This window comes from Somniosus microcephalus, chromosome 7, assembly GCF_052327205.1.
Source record: "Somniosus microcephalus isolate GS21.2 chromosome 7, FLI_Smic_1.0, whole genome shotgun sequence".
Classification (NCBI taxonomy): domain Eukaryota; kingdom Metazoa; phylum Chordata; class Chondrichthyes; order Squaliformes; family Somniosidae; genus Somniosus; species Somniosus microcephalus.
In genome coordinates this window covers 152948207-152975204 of record NC_140993.1, presented here as the reverse complement: position 1 = coordinate 152975204, position 26998 = coordinate 152948207, and the positions used below count along the sequence as shown (strand labels likewise).

The window sequence follows — 26998 nt, the reverse complement described above, 5'->3', positions numbered from 1 at the left end:
AACAGCATCAGTTTCTTGGACTGTTCAAATGAAACCCCCTGCTCCTCTCCCCACTGCCACTGTGTCTCCTTGCGCAGTAGTTTGTGAAGAGGTGCTAATACAGTTGACAAGTTTGGTAAAAACCTGTTATAATAGTTCAGCAGTCCCAGGTAAGCTTTTAACTCAGCCACATTTGTAGGAGTAGGGGCGTCCTGCAGTGCTTGTACCTTCTCCTTGAGTGGATAGAGCCCGGTGGCATCCACTCTGTGTCCCAGGGACACTGCCTCATTCCCCAGGAAAGTGTACTTACTCCTCTTGAGCCGGAACCCTGCCCTCTCCAATCTCTGTAGTACCTCTCTCAGAGTGCTCAGATGCTCCTGGTCGGTTCTTCCCTTCACCAGAATGTCATCCAGATGGATGGAAACATGTGGAATCCCTTGCAGTACACCTTCGATTGTCTTCTGGAAGATAGCTGGACTAGATGAGACACCAAACGGTAAGCGGTTATATGTAAACAAGCCCTTGTGTGTATTTATGGTGACATACTTCTTTGATTCGTCATCCAGTGTAATCTGCAAGTAGGCATGACTCATATCCAACTTTGTGAATTTCTTTCCTCCAGCCAGGTTTGCAAAGAGATCCTCTGTTTTGGGAATTGGATACTGCTCTAGTTTGGACACCCGATTGACAGTCAATTTATAGTCTCCACAGAGTCTTACCGAATTGTCCGGTTTTAAAACAGGTACTATGGGAGCTGCCCATTCCGAACATTTCACTGGCTCCAGTATGTTCCCTCTCAATAGACGGTCAAGCTCAGCCTCTACCTTTGGCTTCATGGCATAAGGCACAGGTCATTGTTTAAAAAACCTTGGCAGTGCCTCCTTGTCTACATAAATCTTAGCTGGGGGGCCATTAAATGTGCCAAGTTCCTCCTTGAACACACTCTCATGTTCACTCAACACTTCTTGCAAAGTCAACTGTTTGCCCGCATCTATTTGATGTACTGCTCTCCAGTCTAATTTAAGTTCTTTTATCCAGCCCCGACCTAACAGATTTGGTCCGGTACCCGATACTATAACTACAGGTAGCTGTTCCACCGTGTCCCTGTGTTGCACAGTTACATTAGCTGTACCTATTGTCGCTACTCATTCACCTGTATATGTTTTAAGATGCAGGGAGCAAGGCTTTAACTCTGGAACTTTTGCACGGTTCCACAATTTTGAGTACTCTGCCTTGTTCATTATGGTCACGCCGCACCCTGTATCCACTTCAAAGTTCACCTTAGAGTCATTTACTGTCAGTTGCAATGTGATAGGAGCCACTTTTGGAATGTTCTCTAACATGCTATACATTATGAACATGTCCTCTTCTTCCTCAGCTTCCCCGCTGATGTGGTGTGCTCCATGTTTTTTCACTTCTCTCCCTTGGTTTTGCTGTCCTCCCCCTTTTAGTTTGGATTCCTCCACAGGTGATTTTGCCCTGCAAGCTCATTTTATGTGTCCTTGTTTCCCACACTTGTAGCACTTTTCCTCCAGAAAACGGCATTCACTCGCCAGGTGATCGCCCTTGCATCTATAACATGCCTTCACATGCTCACGTTGTGGCTTCTGACGCATGTTCAACTTGTGCACAACAACCTGACCTGCAACTTGCGTAGCATTAGCTCTGTCTGAACCCTGTATTTCTTTTACATCTCGGTTCGCTGTCTCTATGGCTTGAGCAAGTTCCAATGCTTTTTCATAAGTAAGCCCAGTCTCGGATAATAATCTACGCTGCATTCGGTCATCCATAATTCCGCAAACTAGCCTATCTCGCAGCATTTCCTTCAGGTTGTTCCCATAATTGCAATCTTCTGCTAATTTACGCAACACCGCTACATAGTCCATTACGCTCTCTTCCTCTTTCCTGTTCCTTGAATTAAACTTGAACCGCTGTACAATCTCACTAGGCTTAGGGTTGAAATGTTCTTTTAGCAAAGCCACGAATTCAACAAATGATTTGTCTCCAGGCTTTTCAGGATTGAGCAGATTCTTCATCAAACTGTAGGTTTGGCTTCCCACTGAACTAAGCAGAATGGCTTTCCTTTTTCCGGCATCATTTATTTCGTTTGCTTTGAAAAAATAACCCAACACTTCACAGTATTCCTCCCAGGTTTGTGCTTGACTATCAAAAGTGGAAACCGTTCCTACCGTGGCAGCCATGCTCTCTTCCAGCTGGTAGCTAACCATAGCTCGTAATTGTGTTGTTTAAACGTCCTGGCAGACTTCTCTTATTCAGGGTCCTATTTTACCTCGTCGCCAAATGTGATAAATCCATGTAGTGAGACAAGGAACTCGAAGAGGCGAGGTATGAGGATTAAGACGAGTACTTTATTGAACGACTGCTAGACAACCAGGCAGGCCTGCTTCCAGCCATTGCACCCTTGCTGACCTTGACAGGAAGCAAACCTCTGACCTTAACAGGAAGCAAACCTCTGGCCTTAGCAGCAGCATTGGCTATAGCACCACCTGGTGGATAACCTTAATCATAACATCCCAGATTACTATATTCGCCATCGTGTTCTTTGACCTGCACGGCAAAACCATTCTGCAGGGCAAAGTTATGGAGCATGGAACAGATAGCAATTATTTGTAAAACCTTGAGGAAATCACACTGTAAGGCGTCGCCAATGGGTTGAGGCTTCTGAAATGCTGCTTGAAGTTTCCAATGGTATGCTCGATAAACATTCTGGTTGTAGAATGATCCTCATTATATCTGCACTCTGCTTCTGTCTATTGTTCGCCCAAGGATGCCATGAATTCTGGTTGCAGATGGTAGCTTTGGTCTCCCAGGAGCCATCCTTCCACTCTTCCTCCCCCTTCAAATAAGGTTGGCACTGATGATTGCTTAAAATTATTTATCAGTACTCATGGAATAAACCTTATAGATAATGGCGATGCTTCCCATCAAGTAAGTTTCTAATTCCCTTATCTATTCCACCCAGTGTCCACCTCTTTTCCTCCACACAGCAAGGTGCTCTGTGATGTTTTTCTTTACATGTATTATAGAAATGTGAGTTGCTGCTGTTTATAATGTGGTTCTAGCGAGGCTGCTGTATGGTAATTCAGGGAGGAATCAGCTATTCAGGGCAATTTTACTTCTGCTGTTATTTCAATGTTCTTACTAGCCTTGCTTTCTCAATCAGCTCCTAGGGGGAATTTTGATCTCTAGTCTCAGTAGCATCCTCCTGCTGCCCAATTGTGATGGTCAGGCAGCTCATTCCCAGCAACAATCAAGCCATTTAGGTCGAGATGCTGGCCAGCAGCATACCAATGAGGCTGTGCCTCGCCACCACTACTCCTGGACAGGCTGACTACTCGCTAGGGTGGGCTGCTGCCCAGGACTTAAAATCGACCCTCTCGCTTGGAAATGAGTTTCAGATTTAGAAACTTCATCTTAAATATAGTGGGATCACGCAGCTTTAAAACCTCATATACAAACTATAGTTAAAGCCCTGAAAAAACATAAACGATTGAGAAAATGTTTCCATTCATTAGTTCGGTCAAGTTGGGGTTTTTATGATTTTTTTAAAAATAAGAATTCCCCAGTCTTTGCACAGCTGACACTTAATCGGTTCTGAAGTGTACGTGTTTCCTCCTTCCTTTACCCTTCTGAGTACTGAAAAACCTCTAACTTTCAAAAAAAGCACCTTTCCTTGTAATATTTGAAACATTTCTGATTTGTATGTTGCTAAGTGTTAGTAACACAGACCAGATTTAGTGACACAAATGCAGAACATTTGCCAATTCACAGCAGCTTTTATACTTTGTTTCATTCATTAAATTTCTAAAAGTCTGTCTTGAAATATGATATAAACAGATCATAAGAACCCTAAACTTGTGTCTGCCTACCATGCGGTTATACAAAGCTTTACCAAGGCTAGATTATATTTTGGCCTTGGCTCATCTGACCCACAATTTAGTCATTTTCATCTCTCAGCTTCCACTTATGCAGAAAAGCCCCATAAACATGATTTGTCACTACTAAACAGAAGTACAAAAAATCATAGGTACTATGATTGCAACAGATTTCCTTAGTCACCAAAATATCCATTAACAGGTGATTCCATAGAGAAATCTACCAGGACAGAGCGAGAGGCTTGGTATAAATAACCAAAACAGGACCATAAAGCATCTACCTGCACAGTAACAGGCACAAACAGAAACGTGTAACTATGACATGAATAAAATGTTTTTAAGAAAAGCTGCAATAATAATACTTTATTCTTAAATTCTCTGAATTCATTTTAAATTGAATATTCAGTCTAACTGCATTACAGAGTAATCTAAAGCATATTATACCTATAGGAATCCCTGTTGCTTATTGTATCGTGACCTGAATCCTCTTGGTCATCTCCGGTTACCACAAAGCAGACCTTTTTGCTATTCCGTTCTGCCTTGTCGGTGTCATTCTCTCCTGTTAATAGCGACTCAGACGTCTTGGTCTCTGATGTAGTTGGGTGCGTTATTGATGAGAGGAGGCTATAAAATGGGAAATAAAATAAGTAATTCAGAGTACTTAAGACTTTTCAGTAAAAAAAATAAAGCAGGAAGTTCTTCCCTACAGGCAAACTGACAAAACCACGGACATAATTTTAACCTGCAGGAGCGCGTGGGTTTCGGTGCGGGTGGGGGGGGTTAAAACCAGCGAACTTGACAGCGCGTCGGGAAGCCAGCTCCAACCCTCCGACCTCCACATTTCACTGCAGCACATTGGGCTGTGTGCGCCCAACCCCCTCAGGAGAGGCAGGTTGTCAATTACCATATGTTAATTGCTGAATTGGAGGGATATTTCAACATGCTTTTGACTTTAATGTCGGGTCCACAGGTTTCCCAGGCTTCGTGAAACTCGCCAGTGAAAGCAAGGCGAGTACACAGCGGCAATCGAGGGGGCGGAATCAATCTCAGGGAAATATGCCAATAAGTCCGCAGTACCTGCTTTTTATTTGTTCATGGGATGTGGGTGTCGCTGGCAAGGTCAGCATTTATTGCCCACCCCTAATTGCCCTTGAGGAAGTGTCAGTGAAATGGGGCTCAGCCTTTGCCCGTCTGGACACCAGCAAAATTAATTAAACTAAAAGTCGATAAATCTCAAGGACCGGATGACCTACATCCTAGGGTTTTGAAAGAGGTGGCCATTGGGATAGTGGACGCATTGGTTGTCATCTTCCAAAATTCTATAGATTCTGGAACGATTCCTGCAGATTGGAGGATAGCAAATGTAAACCAGCTATTTAAGAAAGGAGGGAGAGAGAAAACGGGGAACTACAGACCTGTTAGCCTCACATCAGTAGTTGGGAAAATGCTGGAATCTATTATAAAGGATGCAATAACTGGGCACTTAGAAACTAATATTAAGGTTGGGAAGAGTCAACATGGATTTATGAAAGGGAAATCCTGTTTGACAAAACCTATTGAAGTTCTTTGAGGATGTAACTAGTGGAGTAGACAAAGGGGAACCGGTAGGTGTGGTGAATTTGGATTTTCAGAAGGCCTTCAATAAGGTCCCACACAAGAGGTTGGTGAACAAAATTAGGGCACATGGAACTGGGGGTAATATACTAGCATGGATTTAGAATTGGTTAACAGACAGAAAACAAAGAGTAGGGATAAACGGGTCTTTTTCAGGATGGCAGGCTGTGACTAGTGGGGTACCACAAGGATCGGTGCTTGGGCCCCAGCTATTCACAATCTATATCAATGATTTGGATGAGGGGACTAAATGTAACATTTCCAAATTTGCTTGATGACACAAAGCTAGGTGGCAGTGTCAGTTGCGAAGAGGATGTGAAGAGGCTTCAAGGGGATCTCGACAGGCTCAGTGAGTGGGCGAGAACATGGCAGATGGATTATAATGTGGATAAATGTGAAGTTATCCACTTGGTAGAAAAAACAGAAAGGCAGAGTATTTCCTAAATGGTGAAAGATTGGGGAATTCAAATGCTCAAAGGGACCTGGGTGTCCTTGTACATGAGTCACTGAAAGTGAATGTGCAGGTGCAGCAAGCCATTAGGAAGGCAAATGGTATGCTGGCCTTCATTACAAGAGGATTTGAGTACAGGAGTAAAGAAATCTTACTCCAATTATATAGGGCCTTGGTGAGACCACACCTGGAGTACTGTGTACAATTTTGTTCTCCTTACCTAAGGAAGGATATACTTGCCATCGAGGGAGTGCAATGAAGGTTCACGAGATTGATTCCTGGGATGGTGGGTGACATGAATCTTGTCATTCATGTGGAAATGACTTATGAAATGATACTGGGCGGCCTGCTGGTGGCGCTGTCCAGGGAGAGTATAAATACTCGGGCATGGGCCCAGCTTGCTCAGGACATTCTTTAACAGGAACTAGTGAAGGACACAACTAGATCTCCATGTTGAAAAACAGTTGATTAAAGCCTTGTTTAATACTTAGACCAAGTGCCTAGTAGTTTTCTTACATCAATGGGACTGTCGTATGAGAAGAGATGGAGTAAACTAGGCCTGTATTCTCTTGAATTCAGAAGAATGAGAGGGGATCTCATTGAAGCATACAAAATTATTACAGGGCTTGATAGGGCGGATGCTGGGAGAATGTTTCCCTTGGCTGGGGAGTCTAGAACCAGGGGCCACAGCCTCAGAATAAAGGGTAGGCCATTCAGGACTGAGATGAGAAGAAATTTCTTCACACAGAGGGTGGTGAATCTTTGGAATTCTCTACCCCAGAGGGCTGTGGAGGCTCAGTCATTGGATATATTCAAAACAGAAGTTGATAGACTTCTGACTAGTAAGGGCATCAAGGGATATGGCGATAAGGCCAGTGAATGGAATTGAGGCAGAAGATCAGCCATGATCTCATTGAATGGCGGAGCAGGCTTGAAGGGCCAAATGGCCTACTCCTGCTCCTATTTCTTATGTTCTTATGACTCCTGTCTGACATTTCTAGTTCTCCAACAGCCAACTCTAACTCCTTGAACTTGCACCTTTGGAATGTCCCTTTAAATACTGGAGTTGAGATCACATCATGCAGGTCCACATCATTCCCGCTGCCACTGATTGGACAGGAAACCCGGAAATAATATGATAATGAGGTGGCTGAGTTAAAAAGCCACTGCGAGACACACTGCACTTACTTCCGGGTTTCCCACATGATATCGGACACCCTCCCCCCCAACTCCCCGATTCCAGCGCATCACAAACTTAAAATCGGGGCCTATGTCATGTGTCTGTAGTTACATTTACCGGTGGATGTAACCAGAACACTTTGTAAAATTTTAACATTGTCAGTAGTGTTTTTTTCAGAATACTGTATAGCTGTTATATACCTATATACTATATCCCGTATTTAAGGGAAACTCCAGGATCCAAACACTCCCTGATAGCACAAAACACTCCGCCAATGTCTATTTTCTGGTATCAATTTATCTTTGTAATATACGTGGTAAAATCAAGTTTCAAAGGCTGTCATTTTCTGGAGTGTCAGTGGGCGGGATTGATGGCGAGTCGGGTGGGAAAGTGTTTTTTTTTGACAGCGGTTTGTGAACCCTCTGTCAACCAGCCTTTCCCAATGCCGGGTCTGCCAGCGCTGAGCAGACCCGACAGGTAACAGCAGGCGAGCCAATTAAACTCATTGGCCCAGAAATTCGGGTCTCCATGGGTGAGTACGCACGGGGTACTCACCCGTAGGCCGAATGGAAGTGTCGGTTTCCTGCATGCACTGCGCATGCGCGGGAAACCGGCATTTCCGATCCTCTGAACGAAGGGTTTCAAAGGTCAAACGCGCGCGCAGGGGAGGCTGCGCGTGCGCTTTGAACTTAGGTTTTTTTTGCAGGTTTTCACGCGAGGTTAAGCCTGCAGGATTTACACATTTAAAAAGCTGGCGTAAGGCCTGCTTTTTACAAGGAAAGTGGTCAATTAATTAAAATTAAAACATTTTTTCCACAGATTTATTATTTTGAAATACTTTAAAGCAAGGTGAGTTTATTTTTAGCCCCGTTAGAATATAAAATTATTTTTTTCAAAAATTTAAGTTATTGTTTAAAATAGTTATTTAATGTAATTTATAGTTTATTTAAAAAGTGTGATTTAAAAAAAAAATTATTTGAAGGTTTACTGCTATTTTGGGGCCCGTAGTATTTATAAGCTTTGACAGGTCTTCCTGTCAATCTTATGAATGGGCTTTTCCCTCCTCTGATTGGCTGCCCATGGCTCACGTGATCCCAGGGGATGCATCGCACTAACTACGCCCCTGGGACACGCAAGCACAGCGCGCCGGCAGCTGGACCAGGCCCTGGAGCGGAATTCCACGGGGCCCTACAGCTCAACTGCTGGCGCGCAAGGTTAGTGCAGGTTGGGGGCTTGCACCCGCGGGAAGCCCCCAACCTGAATTTCTGGGCCATTATAATGTACTTAACAGGTCGTTGACAGGCTTTTTAAACTTGCTTTTCAACTTTAACTTCATGGTCACGGGAACCACGCTGTTCGAGGACCATGTTTGTCAAGCTGAGGTGGGAGTTCAGTGGCCATTGCACCAGCTGATTATTTGACAACTTCAAATGTACAGTAAAAGCTCCCACCTGACAGATCTTCACTTTACTCAGCGACAAGCTATATCTCAGTTCATTTCCAGCACAGATTTTGCAGGCTTTCCATTTTCCACTCTCCATCCACTCTCACCTCATTGGAAGAACTCTCTCACCATTGACAGAATACTTCTGTCATCTCTACTTCACCTGCCATCTATTCCATCAACATGGGTGCCCTTTATACTGTCTCATCTTGGTCCTCAGAATCCGACCACGATCAGCCCCAACACCAGCAGCACCAACAGCAACACCAACCTTCTCCGCAATCACCTGATGCTGCACAGGATACAGGGCATCAGCACCCCAGCACACTGCTGCCCGGGAGGCCAAGGATGGCCTCACCATGGCTAGACTTACTTCACTTGATGCTGTACACCCTGGCTGCCACATGATAGGTCAGGTTGGCACCACTCCACACCAATACCATAAAGCATCGCTACAATGTCCAAGCCATTCCTTTCACATTCATGACCATTGCGGGGGGTACCGTTATTTCTCACCATTAAGCCACTTCCAAAGGTGTACACAAATCTGTCCAAGAACGGAAAGTGTTGAAAATAAAGGATTCAATGTTTGACAGCACATTAACAGAAACTTTACATGAACATTGGCTAAAATACCCAAGTGCCTACCCTTGTGTGTTGTTAGTTGGTATGATTGCACTAGGATGAGGGTGAGTGGGAGGGGTGGCTGGTGTGATGGGGACGTGATAATGTAGATAGAGAGAGAGTTGCAAGGTAAGTTGGTGTGAGTAAGGATGTACAGGAGTAAGGTAGGGAAGGCAGAGTGATGGGGATGTGATGAGAGGCACAGGAGGATAAAGGTGAGTGTGGCTTTGCAGTAACGTTTCATGATCTAATGAGATAATTGAAACGTTTGCGCCACTGCACCCAGATCCTCCTGACAACATCCCTGCTAGTGACCTCCTCTGCAATGTGCAACCAGACTGTGTTGGTCTCCTGTGGAGGTCTTTTCTGCCCATGGGAAGGTGAGAGGACCTCCCTGTGTGCTGTGACTCCCTCCATAAGCATATAAGCATATGGAGGGAGTCATAGGAGAACCTGGGTGCAGCCCTGCACCTCTGTGCAGTGTTTGTCAGTATTTGCTGCACCTCAATGCTGTAGAACACGGACAGCCCAAACGTCAAAAGGAAGGTGGCCATGGTCCCTTTAACGAAACCAGCTGATGATGCGTCATGAATGATGTTACTGGGAAACGTGCTGGGCGAGCTTAACAAGCCCTATCAACGTTATTTATTTTAGGCAGCGGGATGGAGACAGCAGCAGGGTCGGGATCCGCCACCGACATCACCCGCACTGGACTTGCCGAGGTGAGCAAAATCCTGGCCAAAGTGTCTGTTTGAAACTTGCTGAGAAGAGTTGCTAAACTGCTTGGGAGAGATTTGCTGAATGCAGGGTCAGATGGTTGGGGAGGAATACAGAATTGTGATTTATTCATGGAATGGCATAGAATACAAACCTGAATTTTCCTTTTATGAACCAGCACAAGCAAAGACAATTGGATATTCATCTAAGTACTGACTGAGAATAAATAAAGGTTCTGAGCATCTTTTACATTCATGAGCAGCAAGAGCTGTTTGTGGCAGTTGGAACATTTACTGAACCACAACTTGCCGAGAGCACAGCAAGTGTCCACTGGCCTATCTCACAGGCTCTATGAACTGAGGGGGCCAACACCCTCGTTGTAAGTACATTTTTGTGTTTACATTTTATTTGTATTTCTTTTTCTATTTTGAAATTTATGTTTTTAAAAATTTACAGGTCAATTTTACTTTATCACTGCAGTGTTAGTTTTTGTCAAATTATTCATTTTGTGTTCCTACAACATCATGGCCCAGAAATTCGGGTCGGGGGCTTCCCGCGGGTGCAAGCCCCCGACTTGCACTTACCTAGCGTGCCGGCCGTTGTGCTGTGGGCCCGCGTGGGATTGCGAGCCTGGGCCTCCTCCAACTGCCGGCGCAAAGTGCTTGCGTATCCCAGGGGCGCAGTTAGTTCGATGCGTCCCCTGGGATCACGTGGGCCATGGAGAGCCAATGGTAGCAGGGAATGCTTCATTCATAAGTTTGACAGGAAGAGCTGTCAAACCTATAAATACTATAAGCCCCAAAACATCACTAAAGCCACAAATAATTTTTTTTTAAATCACGTTTAAAATAAACTATAAATTACATGAAATAATTATTTTAAACAATAATTTAAATTTTTGAAAAAATTAATTACATTTTCTAACAGGGCTAAAAATAAACTTAGCTTTTTTTCACAGGCCATTGTCGGGAGCGGTGAGAGCGGAGGCTCAGTGAGTATTTAAACTCACTTTCGTGGGCTTTCTTTCACAGGCTGGTGTCGGGAGCGGTGAGAGCGGAGGTTCAGTGATTATTTAAACTCACTTTTGCGGGCTTTTTTTCACATGTCATTGTCAGGAGCAGTGAGAGCGGAGACTCAGTGAGTATTTAAACTCACTTTCGCGGGCTTTTTTTCACAGGCTTACCAATCTCGCAGGCCGGCAGTGGCGTTCCAGAGCCACGTCATGATTCAAAACGTGACGCATGCAGGAGGAAGCAGCTGATTGGGTGTGTATTTATACTACTCTATAGTTTGAAAGTTAAGGTTCATAGTTTATAAAGTTTAGAAGGTCTTAATTTTGCGGTTATAGCTTCTAGGCTCTCTGTTGTGTAGCGGGGAGTGCTTGGAAACAAGGGCCCTTGAGTATATCATTTAATTGTAGTATAATTGGTGGGATTGATTTAAATTAAATTAATTAAAGGGTAAGTCATGGCAGCAAAGCTCGGCCCCGTGGCATGCTCCTCCTGCACTATGTGGGAAATCAGGGACACTTCCTGTGTACCTGACGACCATGTGTGCGGGAAGTGTATCCAACTGCAGCTACTGGCAGACCGCATTGCGGCGCTGGAGCTGCGAATGGATACATACTGGAGCATTCGCAATGCTGAGGACATCATGGATATCACGTTTAATCAGTTGGTCACACCGCACATAAAGGATGCACAGGCAGGAAGGGAATGGGTGACTGCCAGGCAGAGTAGTAGGTGCAGGCAGGTAGTGCAGGGGTCCCCTGTGGCCATCCCCCTCTCAAACAGATATACCGCTTTGGATATTGTTGGGGAGGATGGCTTATCGGGGGAAGGCAGCAGCAACCAACTTCCTGGCACCATGGGTGGTTCTACTGCACGGGACAGGAGGAAAAAGAGCGAGAGAGCTATAGTGATAGGGGATTCTATTGTAAGGGGAATAGATAGGCGTTTCTGCGGCCGCAAATGAGACTCCAGGATGGTATGTTGCCTCCCTGGTGCAAGGGCCAAGGATGTCTCGGAGTGGCTGCAGGGCATTCTGGAGGGGGAGGGTGAACAGCCAGTTGTCGTGGTGCATATAGGTACCAACAATATAGGTAAAAAATGGGATGAGGTCCTAAAAGCTGAATATAGGGAGTTAGGAGGTAAATTAAAAAATAGGACCTCAAAGGTAGTAATCTCAGGATTGCTACCAGTGCCACATGCTAGTCAGAGTGGAAATCGAAGGATATTTCAGCTGAATATGTGGCTAGAAGAATGGTGCAAGGGGGAGGGATTCAAATTCCTGGGACATTGGAACCGGTTCTGGGGGAGGAGGGACCAGTACAAACTGGACAGTTTGCACCTGGGCAGGACAGAGACCGATGTCCTAAGGGGAGTGTTTGCTAGTGCTGTTGGGGAGGGTTTAAACTAAAATGGCAGGGTGTTGGCAACCTGTGCAGGGAGACAGAGGAAAGGGAAGCAAGGATAGAAGCAAAAGATAGGAAGGAGAAAAGCAAAAGTGGAAGTCAGAGAAATCAAGGGTGTAAATCAAACATGGCCACAGTAAACAATAATTCTAAAAGGTCTAAGAGTGTTAAAAAAACAAGCCTGAAGGCTTTGTGTCTTAATGCGAGGAGCATTCGTAATAAGGTGGATGAATTAGCTGCACAAATAGATGTAAACGGATATGATATCATTGGGATTACGGAGACATGGCTCCAGGGTGACCAAGGCTGGGAATTCAACATTCAGGGGTAATCAATATTCAGGAAGGACAGGCAAAAAGGAAAAGGCGGTGGGGTAGCATTGCTGGTTAAAGAGGAGGTTAACACAATAGTAAGGAAGTATATTAGCTCTGATGGCATGGAATCTGTATGGGCAGAGCTGAGAAATACCAAGTGGCAGAAAACGTTAGTGGGAGTTGTATACAGACCCCCAAACAGTAATGCTGAGGTTGGGGATGGCGTTAAATGGGAAATTAGAGATGCGTGCAATAAGGCCACAGCAGTTATCATGGGTGACTTTAATCTACATATAGATTGGTCTAACCAAATTAGTAACAATACGGTGGAAGAGGAATTCCTAGAGTGTATACGGGATGGTTTCCTGGACCAATATGTTGAGGAACCAACTAGAGATCAGGCCATCTTAGACAGGGTATTATGTAATGAGAAAGGATTAATTAGCAATCTTGGTGTGCGAGGCCCCTTGGGGAGGAGCGATCATAATATGATAGAATTCTTCATTAAGATGGAGAGTGAAGTAGTTGATTCAGAGAATTGGGTACTGAATTTAAATAAAGGAAACTACGATGGTATGAGGCGCGAGTTGGCTAGGATGGATTGAGGAATGTTACTTAAAGGGTTGATGGTGAATAGGCAATGGCAAACATTTAAAGATCGCATGGATGAACTACAGAATTTGTTCATCCCTGTTTGGCATAAAAATTAAACAAAAGAGGTGACTCAACATTGGCTAACAAGGGAAATTAGGGATAGCATAAGATCCAAGGAGAGGACATATAAATTGGCCAGAAAAGGCAGCAAACCTGAGGATTGGGAGCAGTTTAGGATTCAGCAAAGGAGGACAAAGGGATTAATTAAGAGGGGGAAAATAGAGTATGCGAGTAAGTTGCAGGGAACATAAAAACTGATTGTAAAAGCTTCTATAGCTATGTGAAGAGAAAAAGATTGGTAAAGTCAAGCATAGGTTCCTTGCAGTCAGCATCAGGGGAATTTATAATGGGGAACAAAAACATGGCAGACCAATTAAATACATACTTTGGTTCTGTCTTCACAAAGGAGGACACAAATAAACTCCCAGAGATGTCGGGGAACATAGGGTCTAATGAGAGGGAGGAACTAAATGAAATCAGTATTTGTAGGGAAATGGTGTTAGATAAATTGATGGGATTGAAGGCTGATAAATCCCCAGGGCCTGGTAATTTACATCCTAGGGTACTTAAGGAAGTGGCCCTAGAAATAGTAGAGCATTGCTGGTCATCTTCCAAAATTCTATAGACTCTGGAACAGTTCCCATGGATTGGAGGGTAGCTAATGTAACCCCACTATTTAAAAAAGGTGGTAGAGAAAAAAACAGGGAATTATAGACTGGTAAGCCTGACATCGGTAGTGGGGAAAATGCTAGAGTCCATTATAAAAGATGTAATAGCAGAGCACTTGGAAAACAGTGACAGGATCAGATAAAGTCAACATGGATTTACAAAAGGTAAATGCTTGACTAATCTACTGGAATTTTTTGAGGATGTAACTGGTAGAATAGATAAGGGAGAACCAGTGGATGTGGTGTATTTGGATTTTCAGAAGGCTTTCGATAAGGTCCCGCATAAGAGACTAGCGTGCAAAACTAAAGCAAATGGGATTGGGGGTAAGGTACTGACTTGGATAGAAAACTGGTTGGCAGACAGGAAGCAAAGAGTTGGAATAAACGGGTCTTTTTGCGAGTGGCAGGCAGTGACTATTGGGGTACCGCAGGGATCGGTGCTAGGACCTCAGTTATTCACAATATATGTTAATGATCTAGACGAGGGAACAAGATGTAATATCTCCAAGTTTGCAGATGACATAAAGCTGGGTGGGCGTGTGTGCTGTGAGGAGGATGCAGAGAAACTCCAGTACGATTTGAACAGGTTGGGCAGATGCATGGCAGATGCAGTATAATGTGGATAAATGCGAGGTTATCCACTTTGGTGGCAAAAACAGGAAGGCAGCTTATTATCTGAACAGAAATAGATTGGGAAAAGGGGAAGTGCAACGAGACCTGGATGTCCTTGTGCACCAGTCGCTGAAGGTAAGCATACAGGTGCAGCGGGTGGTTAAGAAGGCAAATGGTATGCTGGCCTTCATAGCGAGAGGTTTTGAGTACAGGAGCAAGGATGTCTTGTTGCGGTTGTACAGGGCCTTGGTGAGACCACACCTTGAGTATTGTTGTTAGATCCGTGTATTTTGATGTTGTGTGTCCTTCAATAACTAGACACGAGACTGCAGGGAACAATCAACAGGTGTTTACTGGATGAGGGTTACTCTAAAACTAAACGTACAGATCCCTACTCAGGGTTTATATACAGGTGTGGTCACTGCCGGTACTACAGTATACAGGAGCTGTAAAAAGTAGTTCTCCCCTTAAAGGTACATACACTACAATTCCTCCCCTTTTAGATTAACAGTACCATAACATTCATTTAACAATTAACACTTTTAACATGCACATTAACTGAAAATAGTCCATTTATAAATTCAGTCTTTGGGGCGGCTTCCTGATCCTTTCTGGATAGCGCCTTTCCTGAGTGTCTTGCTCTTGGTGTGGAGGCCCCCTGTCGTCAGTTGGTTCATCAGCTTCCGATGCTACTGTTTCTGGGGTAGATGCTACCTGTATGTCGGGCTCATCACCAGGTGCGCGAGAGATGGGGTTGACTCGTTCCTGTGACTCTAGGATCTGGTCGACATGGCATCTCACAATGTTCTCCCCAACATCCACTGTGTACATTAGTGGCCCCTGCTGTGTGCATATCATTCCTGGTTGCCATTTCTCTGTTCGGTAGTCGCGGGCCAAGACTGGTTGCCCTACATTGAAGCTCCTTGTCGGCTTCTCATTGATGTGCTGGAATTGCTTATTCTCAACATCTCTTCGTACATTTGGTCTGAGCAAATCCAGACGAGATCTCAACCTTCGGTTAAAGAACATCATGGCCGGGGTCTGGTTGGTGACTGCATGTGTCGCATTTCTGTAGGCTAACAGGAAATTGTCCACCTTATGCTGCAGTGGAATGTCATCATCGCACATGGCCCTTACTGCTTTCTTAAAGGTTTGTACGAACCTCTCAGCCAATCCATTTGTGGCTGGATGATACGGGGCGGATGTGTAATGCCTTACCCCATTCCTTTTCATAAATCTTTGAATGTCTTCGGACACAAACTATGGTCCGTTATCAGAGCAAATCTGCTCTGGCAAGCCGTTCCTGGCAAATATGGTCCGTAGGATTGCAATAGTTTTCTCCATGGTGGTGGACGACATTTTGATCACCTCAGGCCATTTCGAGTGCGCATCCATGGCTATTAAAAACATTGAGTCCATGAATGGACCAGCAAAATCAATATGCACCCGTTACCATGGAGAGGAGGGCCACTCCCATGGGCGTAGAGGGGCATGTGGTGGTGCATTTTGGACCTTCTGGCATCCTGAGCAGCTCTTTGTCAGGTCCTCAATTTGCTGGTCGATGCCCGGCCACCACACATAAGCCCTAGCAAGGCTTTTCATTTTCACCCCTCCCAGATGGCCTTCGTGAAGCTCATTTAGCACTGTCTCCCTTAACTTGGGTGGAATTACCACTCGGGATCCACACATCAAGGTCCCCTGGCATACTGACAGCTGTTCTCCTCTGGATGAGAATGCTGGCAACAGTGAGTCGCCATGTGTTGGCCATCCCTTCACCGTCAAGTCATATACCTGAGACAGTGTCGGGTCATTTCAGGCCTCCTTCTCTATATCAGCGTTAGTTACTGGCAAGCGTTCAATTATAGTCGAATAAAATATTTCAACAGGGTCCACTGCTGGTGCTTCCTCCGCAGTAGGCAGTGGCAGGCGTGATAGCCCATCAGCGTTTCCATGCTGTTTCGTGCCCTTATACTCGATTTCATATTGGTGCGCCCCTAGAAAAAGGGACCATCTTTGTAGCCGTTGCGCAGTCATCACCGGAACGCCCTTCTTTGGATTAAAGATGGAGACAAGTGGTTGGTGGTCAGTCAGCAAGGTGAACTTCTGCCCGTGCAGATAGTGGTTGAACTTTTTCACTCCCCACACTAGGCTGAGGGCCTCCCTGTCAATCTGGGCGTAGTTACGCTCGGCTGAGGTTAGTGACCGAGACGCAAAGGCTACCGGCCTCTCCGAGCCGTCCGGGAACTTGTGCGACAGCACCGCTCCAATGCCATAGGGTGATGCATCACACGCCAACCGAATTGGTAGTGCTGGGTTGAAATGAGCCAACACCTCTTTTAATGTGATCAATTCTTTGCACTTCTGGAAAGCTCGTTTACATTCGTCATTCCACTTCCATGGTACCCCCGTTTGCAGTAGGGCGTTCAGTGGGTGTAGTACTGTAGACAAATTCGGCAAGAACTTATGGTAGTAGTTCACCAGCCCGAGGAACGACCTCAGTTGTGACACATTTTCCGGTGCTGGAGCCTTGACTACTGCCTCAATCTTTTCAGGGGACTTCTGTAACCCCTCTTCATCAATAACGTGGCCACACGATCTGCTTCTGGAAAAACTCGGATTTGTGGCGATTTGCTCGGAGCCCATATTCCTTCAATCTAGTGAGCACCTGCTCCAGGTTGGCAAGGTGATCACTGTCATTTTCGCCCGTGACCAGGATGTCGTCCAAATAACACTGGGTCCCTGGAATCCCTTGCAGGACTTGATCCATTGCCCTTTGCCAAATAGCCGGAGCTGATGCTACCCCGAACACCAGCCGGTTGTATTGGTAGAGACCTTTATGAGTGTTGATCGTGAGGTACTGTTTCGAGGCTTCTTCTACCTCCATTTGCAGGTATGCCTGGGCCAGATCAATCTTAGTGAAGCGTTTTCCTCCAGATAGCGAGGCGAAAATATCTTCAATCCGTGGAAGCGGATATTGTACCATGTGAAGGACTGGGTTCACTGTCACCTTAAAGTCCCCACAGATGCGAACCTTCTTTGGTTCCCCAGGCGTATTACTCAACGACCTCTTCATTACAGGAACGATGGGTGTAGCCCACTCGCTCCAGTCCACTTTGGACAGTACTCCTGAACGTTCCAAACCTTCCAGCTCTGCTTTGACGGCTGGGCGGATCGCATAAGGCACCGGTCTGGCCTTTGGGCTTGCATTTTCCTCTATTTTAATCATCGCTGTTATGCCTTTTAGTGTTCCAAGTCCCTCCTGGAACACTTCTTGTGCGTCAGTTAGCATTTTTGACAGTCGTCTAGGTGTGGCGTCGTCATCCTTTTTGGCATCTACAGTCAGTGCTTGTATGGAATGCCAATCTAGCTGTATCTTCCGGATTCATTCACGTCCTAGCAGTGGTGGTCCTCCATCTGGCAATACATATAGGTCCATTTTTGGTGTTTCCTTGCCGTTATATATAACGTTCACCCTTATTTTTCCTTTGGGGTAGACTTTTTGCCCCGTGTACGTCTTCAAGACAATCTCTGTATCTCTCAAGGTTATATGTGAGAATAGCCACTTGTAGTCCCTTCGGTTTATGACTGTTAGGGCTGATCCTGTGTCCAATTCCATTTTCACTTGGACTCCAGCTATCTTGAGCGTGACCCAGATAGTTTGGTGATCCTCCATTTTGATTACATTATGTAGTTTCAGACAACCCAGCTCCTTGCTTCCGGAGCCTGTATCACTTTTCTGTTCGTCTGAACTACTCTCCGTCACCTTATGTACCTTCTTGTACTTCTCCTGTGGAGATTTCTTGCTGCTGGTTTTCTTTCCCGACCTGCAGACTCTTGCTATGTGTCCTACTTTTCCACACTGCCTGCACACTTTGTCCTTGAACCAGCAATCATTATGGTCGTGTGTTGTTCTGCCGCAGCGATAGCACTTCACTGTTCCGTATGACATTTCATTTGTGCCATATTCTTGCGGTCTCCGTTGTATCTCTGCAGCGCCCCGTGCGGCTGCTTCATGTGATACTGCCATGCTGAAAGCCTTGTCCAGCGTAAGATACTTTTCTGATAGAAGCCGTTTCTGGGTTCCTTCACTTTGAAGCCCACACACAAACTTGTCCCTTAAAGTATCTGCTAGTCCCGTTCCAAACTGGCAGTGTTTCGATAGCTTGCGCAGTTCCGTTAAATACTCAGCATTACTTTCATCTTTATGCTGGTTCCTTTTGTGAAACTTAAATCTTTCTGCTATCAGCAGCGGTGTGGGGTTTAAGTGGTCCTGTAGGATTGACACTATGTTTCCAAAATCCTTTTCCACTGGCTTCTCTGGGGTTACTAGGTTTCGCAGTAAGCCGTACGTTTTTGCACCCATTGAATTCAACAATACCAGCGCTTTCCTCTCATCTGGCACTTCATTCGCCTTGCAGTACACTTCTATGCGTTCGACATATGTCGTCCAATCTTCGACTTCATTGTCGAATGCTGTGATATTGCCACTCTTTGGCATCCCTGGGTGTAGTTAGACTGGCTCAAAATCCCATCCTCGTCGCCAATGTTAGATCCGTGTATTTTGATGTTGTGTGTCCTTCAATAACTAGACACGAGACTGCAGGGAACAATCAACAGGTGTTTACTGGATGAGGGTTACTCTAAAACTAAACGTACAGCTCTCTCCTCAGGGTTTATATACAGGTGTGGTCACTGCCGCTACTACAGTATACAGGAGCTGAAAAAGTAGTTCTCCCCTTAAAGGTACATACACTACAATTGTGTGCAGTTTTGGTCGCCTTATTTGAGGAAGGATGTTCTTGCCATGGAGGGAGTGCAGCAAAGATTCACCAGACTGATACCTGGGATGGCAGGAATGACGTATGAAGAGAGATTGGGTCGATTAGTCTTATACTCGCTGGAGTTTAGAAGAATGAGAGGGGATCTGATTGAAATTTATACAATTATAACAGGACTAGACAGACTAGACGCAGGAAGGATGTTCCCGATGGCGGGGGACTCCAGAACCAGGGGTCACAATCTAAGGATAAGGGGTAAGCCATTTAGGACTGAGATGAGGAGGAATTTCTTCACCCAGAGAGTGGTGAACCTGTGGAATTCTCTGCCACAGAAGACAGTTGACGCCAATTAATTAAATATATTCAAGAAGGAGTTAGATATATTTCTTAAGGCTAAGGGGATCAAGGGATATGGGGAGATAGCAGGGACAGGGTACTGAATTTGGATGATCAGCTATGATCATATTGAATGGCGGAGCAGGCTCGAGGGGCCGAATGGCCTGCTCCTGCTCCTATCTTCTATGTTTCTATGTTTCTATCCCCATCTCCCTTTCCCAGCCCCTACACTTGCTTAAAAATCTGTTCCATTTCCTGCTTTTTTCCAGTTCCGACGAAAGGTCATCGACCTGAAACGTTAACTCTGTTTCTCTCTTCACAGATGCTGCCTGACCTGCTGAGTATCTCCAGCATTTTCTGTTTTTATTTCAGATTTCCATAGAACTTCATAGAATAATATTTTAGCATTTCCAATGTTATACATTTAATTTGGGAACACACTCAAAATTAAATAGAGCAGCTAGTGTTGGTCTAGAATATGTCGAAGGACCCCACTTACAATAGTACGTACCTTCAAACTTTTAAAAGACAGTATCAGTGTGTTAAGTTCCTGGCTCTGAATATTCGTGGCCCTTCAAGATGTCCCAAAGGAAAAAAGGACTGGGGTACAAAAATAAAACATTGAATGCATTTTGGCTGGCTGTGGCATTGTCATGTGAGGTGGGAAAATCATCGTAATTTTCTATAACCTCCTGGATATTGTGGGAGGTTTTGAGGATGTGATAGTATATAATATATTAAACTGCACATTTACCTACATGTCCATGCAGAATGAGAAGACATCATTAGCAATAACTACATTCCTCTTACTTGCTACTTTGCAGTGTTTTGGAATTTAACGATAGATTCATTAATCCCACAGATACAGCAGAGAAAATGCACAAAGTGAGCAGGGAAGTTGAGCTCGAAAGGAGTATGGGTCAGAAATAAAACTACAACATTTTAACCCCAATTCTCCCTGCTACTGCAGCTCACTACTGGGACTATGGGACTGCAGAATTATTCAAATATTTAGTCTCATTTCTAAAATCAGTGCCTATTCTGACAGAATTAATAGTCTAAAAATACTGAGAACTTTAAAAATTATACATTATATAAGCATTGAGCTGATTAGAATTTTAGTCCATCTGAATAAGACATAAATTAACTGAGAAATGTTTCTTTTTATGTCAATGCATCAACAGCCCACACCTGCAGGGTCTAGACTTTGTCATTCTTGCCCTTCCTGTACACATCTTACAAGCAGGCCATCTGGCTAACCTGTTTCCTGTTGGATACTGACATTCTTTCAAACAATTAAACTTGTGCATACAAATGACCACAAAAGAGATCAAATATAATACAGACTAGTCAGTTCATGCACCTGGATTGTCCAATATACTTTTTGGTCCTAGTGACATTGTTTTGAACACCAGCTTTGAATAATAAGCATTTAGTGTCAATATTTCAACTGATTTCAAACTACAGGTAGACTATCCTTTATCCGAAAACCTTGGGACCAGCTGTGTTTCGGTTTTTGGAATTTTTCGGATTTCAGAAGGTTTTGACAACAAACACTGTTGCTTAGCAACAGCTTGTAAACACTCGGGCCTTGCCTTGGAAGTGTCTCTGAAGCTGTTGCTAAGCTACAGAGACTCTTTCCACAGCCTGACTGTTTAAAAAAATGCTAGGGGAAGAAAAAAAATGCTAGGGGAAGAAAAAAAACCTAACAAAACGGCTGCTGATTTCTGCCATTAGATCGAGGTTTCCGGCTCCCCCTGCTCCGTATCTGAATTCCTTGACTTAGCGGGGGTCTGGGGCTCGACTGCCGCCACCAGTTGTGGGAAAGCCGGATATCGGCTGACTCCTACACTAAGCTGGCCCGCAAATCAGGTTGCGGGGGGGGGAAGAAAAGACTATCGGACGGGCCGCTGCAGCTATCGGACGGGCCACTGTATTGTTGGGTTCACTCTCCCGGTACCTCCTTCACACTGCCCGGCTTGGCCTGCAATCTCCTACCCAGGAGGGAACTCTGTAACCCTCTGCCCTGCTCACAGGGAAAGGCAGAGCTCCCGGACCACTCCTGTCATGTTTGGCGCCACTCGGGTCATGTTGTGCGCACGACTTACACTCCACGAAAAAACTTTCGGTTTTTAGAGGTTTTTGGTTTTCGGAAGTGCGTATAAAGGATAGTCTACCTGTATTTGGCTTTCTCTAGGGCTTGGTAAATGCTGTGGTACAGTACTCAACTCTCAGTGCAAAGCACTGTGATTCAAAACTCCAGCCTCTATGGGCATTCAAATGTGCAATTTGCTGTAGGTACCTGATGGTGTGCTTTAAGTGCCACTTTACATAATAGATTGTCCTCTCCTGCTCCTGCTTATCCTCCTGAGCCAACTGCAGTACTAGTGGAGCACCAGATCCAACACTTAATATGGACAAATTACGACAGGCCATCGCACAATTATGTAGCAGGTCATCTATCAGTCTGCTGTCTCACAAGAGTGTTTGGACTGCATTGCCCATGTAAAGTGTGAGCTTTGAAATATGGCACTTTAGGTGTAAATGCCTCTTGTGTTGACAGTAATTACTCCAAATAGCAACTCGGCAGTGTGAAAACTCTGCATTCACTGGACACTTTTCTGTACTCCCGATATTACTGATGTCCAACACACAATTAACGCAGGCACTCAATGTAATGTCAGCAAGAACTTTTCAGGCTTCAATCTCTTATGTCACAAGGAATTTCCTAAGTTACAACTGGCCCACTCCCTGTGCTGCAGCAGAGTGCCCCATTTCATTGCGGAGGGCGATAGGGGATCGGAATACGTCAGTCCCACATACTGAAGAAGCAGCAACGACAACTTGCATTTATGTAGTGCCTTTAACGTAGAAATAGTACCACAGTTTTTCACAGAGACATAATGAGACAAACGCAGAGGCTGAGCCAAGAGAAGGAGATATTAGAATGGGTGACCAAAAGCTTAGTCAAAGAGGTGGGTTTTAAGAAGGGTCTTAAAGGAAGAGACAGAGAAGAGCTTCATTCCAACTAACCTGCTAGCAGTCACCCCACAGCCTCCATTACACCACCACTGAGGCTGCCAAACAATAAGACAACTTGTAAACAAAGGTATGATATGGAAAATTCTGGAATTGCACAGCAAAGCAGTTAGCATTTAAAGCATTTCAGATTTCCAGCATTTGCAGTTTTTTAAGTTGAAAAATTGTTATGTGTATTGATGTTGTTACATCAACCTGTATAATAAATTTGAAAACTTTTAAGTGAAATAAAGAGAAGCTTCAGCAACACCCAAAAGGTCAGAGAGAGTTTGCCACACACAACTGATTCCCAAGCAATTGGCAGCCAGGTTCTGGGCCATTTCAAGAACTAAACCAACCTCAAGATTCACCAAAGGTGGTAACAGATTTTCATTTGTGTTTCTAAAACAGATAGAGGCTGAAACTCCATTTCCCTTCAGCTGCACTCCAGCCATCTGTCTGGTGCAGCAAAAGGGTGACAAATCAGGCCAAGACCTGGACACTTCCCTAGCAATTTCCAGTGGGCCTTGTTGGGAACAAGGACATCAGAATAAGATGGGATGTGGCGGCCGATAGGCTCTCCCAGGCTTGTGTGGGGGTTTCTGTGCTCTTGGCAAAGCATTGGTGGGCCAGTACACTCACTGAGAGCAGGCATGGCAGCCAACCGATCAGAGAACCTAGAGCTCACGTGAGCTGTCGCTTCAACGCCACCACCACCCACCAGCCCCCCGACCCTCCCGCCTCTAGCCCCCCCGCCCCCACCAACCCCCCCACCACCCCCCCACCCCGCCACCCACCAACCCCCCACCCTCCCGCCTGCAGCCCCCACCACCACCCACCAACCCCCCCACCATCCCCCCGCCCCCACCACCACCCACCATCCCCCCGCCCCCACAACCCACCAACCCCCCCACCACCACCCACCATCCCCCCGCCCCCACCACCCACCAACCACCCCACCACCCCCCACCATCCCCCCGCCCCCACCACCACCCACCATCTCCCCGCCCCCACCACCACCCACCATCCCCCCGCCCCCACCACCCACCAACCCCCCCACCACCCCCCACCCCCACCACCCACCCCCCCGCCCACACCACCCACCAACACCCCCACCCCCCACCCACCATCCCCCCGTCCCCACCACCACCCACCATCCCCCCACCCCCACCACCCACCAACCCCCCCACCCACCACCCACCAACCCCCCCACCCCCCACCCACCATCCCCCCGACCCCCACCCCCACCCCCCCGCCCACACCACCCACCAACCCCCCCACCCCCACCCCCACCACCCAACCCCCCCGCCCACACCACCCACCAACCCCCCCACCCCCCACCCACCATCCCCCCGCCCCCACCACCCACCAACCCTCCCGCCTCCAGACCCCCACCACCCACCAACCCCCCCACCCACCACCCCCCCCGCCCCCACCACCATACACCACCCACCCCGCCCCCCCCGCCTCCAGCCCCCCCGCCCCCACAACCCCCCCGCCCCCACCCCCACCACCCCCCGCCCCCCACCACCCCTGACCCCCACCACCCCCCGCCCCCACCACCACCCACCCCCCCACCCCCCACCCACACCCCCACCACCCACCACCCCCGCCCCCCACCCACACCCCCCCACCCCCCACCCTCCCACCCCCACCACCCTGCCACCCCCCACCACCCACCCCCCCGCCCACACCACCCACCATCCACCACCCACCCCCCCATCTCCAGCTCCCCGCCCCCCGCCCCCCACCACCCACCCCCCCACCCACCATCCACCCCGCCTCCCCCACCTCCAGCCCCCCGTCCCCCCATCTCCAGCCCCCCCCGCCCCCACCACCCCCCACCCCTGACCCCCACCACCCCCCACGCCTAGCCCCCACCACCCCCCACCCTCCACCACCACCCACCCCTCCTCAGCAGACCAAGGCAGCCTGGCTGCGCATTGCTGAGGTCAGCGCAAGGTCTGTGTGTTCAGGTATATGGATCCAGTGCAGGAAACGGTTTAATGATCCTCTGCGATCATCAAAAGTGAGTATCCCATCAGACTTAAGTTCAATCTGCTTCCCTTCTCTTCTCATCACCAGCACTCTGCGTTGTAAGCCTGCTCCTCCACATACCACCTTACCCTTACTTCCCTTGCACCCTTACCTATCCATCCCTTTCTCTGTATTGAATCACTTCACCATCTTGCCTATGCACCCCTTAGACTCGCTCTCACTGACATGAAGTGACAACAACTAACAATGCACAGGGAGCGCGCTTCCTCTTGGCACCTTACCCCATCTTCGTCTCCCTCAAAGCTTCTATGGTAGGGATTCTTCACACTCACTCCATCACTGTGGTTGAAACTCTGCTTGCGTCCCTCCTTGCAGGAAAAGATAGCCCACAATAAGAGGGGGAGAGCAATGACTGGAGAAAGAACACCTACCCTAGCAACATTGACCAGTGCTGAGGAGACAGCAAGCGAGATTGTTGGAGGTGCAAACGAGATTGTTGGAGGTGGCGAGGACCTGGAAGTGGGCGATGGAGAGACAGGCACACCAGACAAAACTGGTGACAGAATAAAGTTTCATCCCGCTCATTGACATTTAGTGATTGACTGCAATGGTATATGATGTTCATAGAGAACCACTTTGTATCATCTGCACAAAAGGATGTGTCGGCTACATCAATATCAGATGTCTAACTCCTGCCTTTACTCTCCCACCGGGCCATCGAGCGTCCTCCTCCCCACGATCCAGGACGAAGAGCCGGACTACTCCTCAGAGGAACCTGAGGCCTCAGAGGGAGCACCGTCACCAGGACTCAGTGCACCCAGCACCAGCGCAGCAACACACACCTCGGTGGGGCCCTCGCGAGTCAGAGTAGTGTTGCCACCTGGTCTATCACAGCGCACAAGTTAGCATCAGCAGATGGTGGAGACAGCGACAGCAGTGGAGAGTCCTCGGCGGAGGTCGCAGCAATCTCCTAGCTCTGCTGAGCTGCATAGAGACGCTGTGCCTCTGGGGCCATCCAGAAAAAGAGCGGTGTTGGAAATACAGGAACAAGTGCAGGAGTCTCTGGAAGGGTTTGCCTCCAGGGTAAGTGCGAGTGTGGAGAGAATGGAGGAGTCCACCTGTAACATCAGCACAGCCTTGGTGGAGGCAATGGCGCATGACCGCACCACCATGGATAGGATGACAACCTCCATGGATAGGATGGCAACCTCCATGGAGGAAATAAGTCGCCAGAGTCACGAAAACATGGTGAGTGTTCAAAATAGATTGTCATCTCTGGAGGAGAGATGGGCAGCTACTGAGCAGAGAGACCAGAGCTTCATGGACGTCCTTGGTGTACAGCAAGGTGCTCTCCAGCCACTTGCCAGCACTAAGGTGTGGCTGACCCATGAGAGGGATGTTGGTGGCAGGCTACAAGGAAGTGTGGGTTTCTCTCAAAGTGCTCACATGACCATACCACTGCGGAGCCCTCAGTCAGAGACCCACTTTGCAGAGCCAACTGAGAGGGCCGTTTCAGCTCCTGCACAGCCGCAGGAAGAGCAGACTGTTGAAGAGCCCTCCCAGGCTCCCAACCCCAGAGGATGCCTGCCAAAGGCGTCTAAGCAGGCACAGCATCGTAGCCAGCAAGGTACCTCTACATCTGCTGAAGCCACAGGGGTAGCATCATGTAGAAGCACACGTAAGAGAAAGATTAAGATTATGTCGTCACAAGGGGACTCACGTGGGTGTTTTGTCATTATTTTTCTGCCTGTACTTGCTTTGTGATCCTTTTGTCACTGTAGTAAAGAAAAATGATGGCAAACAGTTGAATGTGTGGCCTATGTGTTCTGGGAAATGGCAAATGCGCATTGAGGGCTCAGGGCGACTTGCATTTGTAATGCTGATGGTGAAAGTGATAGGAAAGAACCGATTATAGCAGAGATGATGTATGATGTTGGAGGAATGTCGCCTACAATTAGAGAGCCATATGGTAGCCACCTATGGTTGAAGAGTAAGCTTATGCGAATGTGGCATGGCAGTGTGCATACCCTGCTTGACGGGCAGCAGTGAACTGGAGTGATGCTGCATTGGTCACAACAGGGCACGCAAGGCGCGCCTCCTCCTCCTCCTCTTCTTCTTCCTCGTCCTCCTCCTCCTCTTCCAAGGAAGATCTGCGCTGAGCCACGCAGCTGCTGCTCCTCCGATTATGATGACCAGGTTCAGAGGACATAAATGGTTCCCAGCCTGTTGCTATAGATTTCATTTGAGACAAGAAGCTTGCAAGTGCACAGTCGAAGTGGCCTGCAATTATTCCATTCAGGTA

General features: G+C 46.9%; 1 protein-coding gene across 8 annotated transcripts in view; it reads right to left on the bottom strand.

The window, feature by feature from the left end:
• The window catches only part of prex2 (phosphatidylinositol-3,4,5-trisphosphate-dependent Rac exchange factor 2), a 943088-nt gene that overhangs the window by 453002 nt on the left and 463088 nt on the right, over positions 1-26998 (bottom strand). For all 8 annotated transcript variants that reach the window (XM_085993112.1, XM_085993115.1, XM_085993113.1 and 5 more), the window contains one exon: positions 4320-4499. In XM_085993112.1, coding sequence (XP_085849238.1) covers positions 4320-4499 — 180 coding nt within the window. The remainder of the gene's footprint in view (positions 1-4319; positions 4500-26998) is intronic.